Source organism: Acanthisitta chloris, unplaced genomic scaffold (genome assembly GCF_000695815.1).
Source record: "Acanthisitta chloris isolate BGI_N310 unplaced genomic scaffold, ASM69581v1 scaffold5603, whole genome shotgun sequence".
NCBI classification, from domain to species: Eukaryota; Metazoa; Chordata; class Aves; order Passeriformes; family Acanthisittidae; genus Acanthisitta; species Acanthisitta chloris.
Genome location: NW_008664187.1, coordinates 4,948 through 10,415, shown reverse-complemented (window position 1 = coordinate 10,415; position 5,468 = coordinate 4,948). Strand labels below are relative to the sequence as shown.

The 5,468-nt window shown below is 41.2% G+C and overlaps 1 protein-coding gene across 1 annotated transcript; it reads right to left on the bottom strand.

Moving 5' to 3' along the window:
• Positions 1-538: 538 nt before the first annotated feature.
• On the bottom strand, positions 539-4,798 carry LOC103798943 (synphilin-1-like; the record flags this gene model as incomplete). The annotated part of the gene is made up of 3 exons (XM_009071229.1): positions 4,759-4,798; positions 2,373-3,232; positions 539-718 (listed from the first exon to the last, which is right to left on the bottom strand). Coding segments are annotated over exons 1-3 (1,080 nt in total), but the record flags the coding sequence as incomplete, so codon positions are not given.
• Positions 4,799-5,468: the final 670 nt, after the last annotated feature.

The following is a 5,468-nucleotide window of genomic DNA, read 5'->3' as shown; positions in this document are numbered from 1 at the left end:
CTCAGGTCAGGAAGGATACTGAGGTGCCGGAGCACGTCTTTTCTGAGCAATGAGGCTGGTGAAGGGACTTGAGCACAAGTGCTCTGAGGAGAGGCTGAGGGAGTTGGGATTGTTTAGCCTGGAGAAGAGGAGGCTCAGGGGAGATCTTATCGTCCTCTATAACTACCTGACAGGAGGTTGCAGTCAGGTAGGGATTGGTCTCTTCTCCCAGGCATCTAGCGGTAGGACAAGAGGGTACAGACTCAAGCTCTGCCAGGGGAGGTTTAGGTTGGATATTAGGAAGAGATTTTTTACACAGAGAGTAATCAGGCATTGGAATGGTCTGCCTGGGGAGGTGGTAGATTCACCATCCCTGGAGGTTTTCAAGATGAGACTGGATGTGGCACTTAGTGCCATTGTCTAGTAATGACGGTAGGGTTGGACTCGATGATCTTTGAGGTCTCTTCCAACCAGGTTGATTCTATGATTTGTTACTGCCATCACAGGAGGAAAGTAAATTACCTTTATTCCATGTTACAGTAGAGAAAGAGACTGTTACCTTTATTGCTAATCCAGCTGGAGTTAGCTGCTCAATATTCCGTTCATTCAAACAGTCTTCACCCATCAGAGAAGTGAGATGCTGCAGACATTCTGCATGTCCCTTTGATGCTGCTACATGCAGCAGATTGTTGTCACATTCATCACGGATCTTATCAAGATTATCTGCTGCTAAATGCGGCTGTTAAAAAAAAGCATTATGTTAGTTACAACTAAGGATAAAAAGATACATTAAGCCTCAGAGCTCAAGACACGAGCCAAATAGAAAGAAGGTTTCCCCATAGGCATATTCTTTTATAAGTCAAAACCCAGAACTTTCCACTTCACTATACAGAACCTGGCTACTACTAGCACAAGGATAGAGGCAGTATGTACGTTGACTTGATTAACTGTGTAATTTCTCTCTTTCTCATGCAATTGTCACAGAACAGGGTGAGATTTTGAGTAGCTTTAAGTCTCTGTATTAGTTTTCTCAATTAGGTAGCTGCAAAAACACCCATATTTTAATAACTTCTGTCTACTCTGACTTTGGGGTTTTTGTTTGTTTGTCTAGATTACACTGATGAATAATTGAAGAGGAAACATCCATGACGTCCGAAAAAAATTCCGGATTAATTTTGCTCACCACAAAAGTGGTAGCTTGTGTTAAGCACAATTTAAAATGTAGTTGAAACGCATGACAGAAGACTTCTATGTGATACTTCATTTCCATCAAAGTTTGTTGGAATATTTATCCTAAGTTCTACACGACCATGATGTAATACATTATTTCTGCCCTATTATAACTTACGGACAGAACAATTATATTGATAAACTCCAAAAGGAAAACGGACGATGGAAGACAGAGTTAAGGAGCAGCAATGATTAAGATCCTAGTGTTGTGTAGACTTGCCAGAGTATTGTTCGGTGAGTCTACCTCATTCAGAGGTTTCAACCTGTTTAGAAAAAACAAGCATTTTCTTTCCATCTACCTACCTCTTTCTGCCCCCCATCCCCTCCCCCAATTCCTACTTCAGTGCGAATTTACTTGCTTTTATTTTAACAAGTAATCTAACATACTCTTCAGCTGCTATCTAATTTTGACTCTCTTTCTTTGTTCTTGCTGCGTTGCTAAGAGCATGCCTTTGTGCCTGAGCTAGACTGGTAAACAGAGAAGCTAAACAAAAATCAAACAAAAACAGTTCTTATACATACACGGTGCCTCCAGCAGCTGTTCTGTGTGGAGATCACATGCTCTGCATCATTGTGCTAACTTGCAACCAGTTACTTTGGAAACCATCATTGACAGTGCCTGATCACAGTGCTAGAATTTACTAAAAAAACTTTATATGGGTCAGAGGCCAACGAGGTTTTAGAGAAAGCTGCTGCCTAAGAATGCTGCTGCAACAACACAGTATAAACACTCCTGAATAATAATCAGAATACAACAGAAGCCCCTTTGTTCCCATCATCGACCTCTACATAACAGCTGAGGTAAATCAGCAATAACTGAGAAAAGTGACCCACAAATGTTGTGAAAGGCAAAACTCAATTAGGATTTAAATTTAATGTTTAAGTGATCTCACTAGCTACAACGCCTGCCTTCTGTATGATCTCAGTGTACTACAAAAAACAGCCATCTTGGCCACATTTATATAAAACTACTATCTTGGTTTTGCTACATATTTTATTGAAATATTAAGGCTTTCCATTTGGAAGCCCATATGCTCAATTTCTAAGGAGTATACAAGATAAAAAGGGAAGTGTTTCAAAAGATGCACTTTGTCAGCTTAGCTGGCTTAACAAACCACATCAGAGATCACTTTTATTCTGTTTTTTATGAAAATTATACTCACCAGTAAAGATATTTGGCCTTCCTTTACAATGTTTAAGATGCTCTTAATTTTTTTCACCTCTTCACTCCTCTCTTCTGGGCCTCCTGCACTGTTCCAGTTCATACTCAGTTCCTCTATCTGCTTGCTTTCTGCCACTGCCGTCTGCAGGTGGAAAGTCCTCCGGTGGCAGTTAGGCATGGTCTTCTCAGTTTTATGAGCATGAGGATCAACAAATGTCCTGCTGAGGAAGCCCTTGCCTTGGGCTTCAGACTCATGGACTGAGCTACACTTAACTAAAGGCTGGGAAAGCTCTAATTCTGCTAAATGCTTGTGCTGGTCAAGGACAATGGGCTGTGTTTTTCTCAGCTGAGAGCCTTTCACAGGAGACAGCACACAGAACTGTGCCCTGCCAGCAGGCGAGCTCTCTGTGTTCCCTGCAGAGCAGGTCTTGCCACTAACATCATTCACTGTTGAACACACACCCAAAAGTTTTTTCTCAGGAGCTACCTTTGTAAAAGGAACAAGTTGCTGGCTTGATTTAATATAAGGCACATCCAAAATTTCATCCATATCCAGGTCATAGTGCTCCAGCTCCCCAAGCAAAACAGCAGGCTCGATGTTTTTGCTTTTAAGGTTCTCTCCTTCTCCTGGACTCTGGTTATCATTTGGAGGTGCAGACTGAGAATCACTGTCTTTCTGGTATTCTCCCTTCTGGTTCTTCTGGTCATCACTTTCATTGCTCTCAGAGCTTTCTGGCTGGTGCTTTAATGGGGAAACCCTCTTCACTGGTCTGAATTTATTGCACACATCTGCAATTCCTGTTGGTTTCTGTGCATTTCCAAGAAGAGTTGAGACTCCACAGTTCCAGCTGCTGCTAGAAACTAGAAATAGAGGATTTTGATTTAGAAATGATTGTTACCTGACATGTGAAATGCTATAGCATACTTTAAAGATAAATCTGGCTGAACACCGGTAACAAGAATTACACAGTAACATGCCACATTCATATCTAAGCAGATTTAATGGTATATCTATGCAAAAAACCTGAAGAATTTGACACTCTAGAAAAGAAACTTTGTTCAAGCAAGACATACATCGCAATAATTACAAATAAAGTAGTTCTAATCAAGTAGTGGAGGAGCAGAAGTTGCCAAGGAGCCGGCAGTGTACTCTTGTGGCCAAGAAGGCAAATGATATCCTGGGCTGCATAAGGAGAAGCACTACCAGCAGGTCAAGGGAGGTGATCCTACTATTCTACTCAGCCCTAGTGAAACTGCATCCGGAGTACTTTGTCCAGTTCTGAGCTCCTTCATACAAGAGAGACATGTTGCTCCTGGAGTGGGTCCAGCACAGGGCTAGAAGGTGATTAAGGGACTGGAGGATCTCTGAAGGAGCTGGGCCTGTTCAGCCTGGAGGAGAGACTACTAAGAGGGGACCTCATCAATGTCTGTAAGTATCTGAAGGGAGGGTGTCAAGAGGATGGAGCCAGGATCTTCCTGGTGGTGCTGAGCAATAGGCCTAGAGGCAACAGGCAGAAACTGATGCACAGGAAGTTCCACCTGAATATGAGAAAGAACTTCTTAACTTTGAGGGTGACCAAGCCCTGGAACAGACTGTCAAGAGATGTTACAGAGTCTCCCTCACTGAAGATATTCAAGAACCATCTGCATGCAATCCTGTGCATTTTGCTCTAGCATGAGCCCTACTTGAGCAGGGAGATTGGGCTAAATGACCTACTATGGCTATTTTCAACCTTACCCACTCTGTGAATAATAGCTTAGTGGCATTTACAGTGGTTCTGTCTAACTATGCTAGTTTGTATTCTGCTCTGCATGGAGATGCATCCTAAGAGTAGATGATTTTCTGGAAGGGCAATAAAAGAGTTAGTGAAAAATTTTTAGTGGATTTGTTTTAACAACAGTAACAATTCAACTTTTAAGGGCTGTTTTCTCTAGTGGATGTATTTTTCATACAAAAACTGGAAATTCATATGAACAGCAATGGAGAGCTGGGACTGTTCAGCCTGGGGAAGAGAAGGGTCAGAAGGAATTTCATCATTATGAAGATAGAGTAATGCTTTTCTTCGTGGTGCCCATTTACAGGAAAAGAGGCAACAGGCACAAAGCAAACACATGAAATTCTATCTGAACACAAGAAAACACTTTTTACTGTGAGACTGGTCAAACATTGGCAAAGTTGCCCAGAGACATTGCAAAGTCTCCATCCTTAGAGATACTCAAAATTCAACTGGACACAGTCTTGTGCTTAATGTGCTTTAGATGCCCCTGCTAAAGCATGGCCATTAGACTAGATGATCTGAAGTGGTCCTAGCCAACCTAAACAATGTTGTGATTCTCTAATCTAAAAACTAAGCCTACTTATTTAGTGATGATGTTTCCTTTTCCACTGCTCCTGTCTTTGTTAGGCTTCTCTGTCAAACTTTCCATCCCTTATATGTATAACATGTACACACACACACACACATCTACAGCTCTGGATCTTCCTGACCATTATTTCAGCGCGCTACAGGATATAGAGTTTGACCAGTGAATCTGACTTGAGAGAACAAAGGGAGCTCAAGTAAACTGAACTCTTAATCCTACTGAACTTGAACTCAATCCTACTGAACTTGCACTCTTTCACACAGTCCAAGCTGGTGATATTTATGATCTCCATGATCAGTGGATCTCTGGCAAAGATTTTTCCTACTTTCGTTATTTTCAGTTGAGGATCCCTCACTAAAACCACTAAAGCCTTCAGGCAGTCACTGTGCCCCTTTCAATGTACACTAAGAGTTAATGCATTCTGAAAGTCAAGAAGACTGTTTAAACAAAGCAGATTTACAACATGTGCTAACTGCATATCAGTAGGATCTAATTTGTGGTCAAAACACACAATTTGCCATGAACACCTTCCTAAGGAAACAGATATATACACTTTCAGTGCAACATTAATATCTGAAGTGAAAGATTAGTATGGCTTAGTAGTTACGGATGTCTGAAAATTACATTAATACTTTTGGAAGCACTTAAGAAAACATTTCCGAAGAAGAAATAAAAATAATAATAATCAAAAGGCATGTAACTTAGTGGGCCAATACAAAGAACGCACTGTACT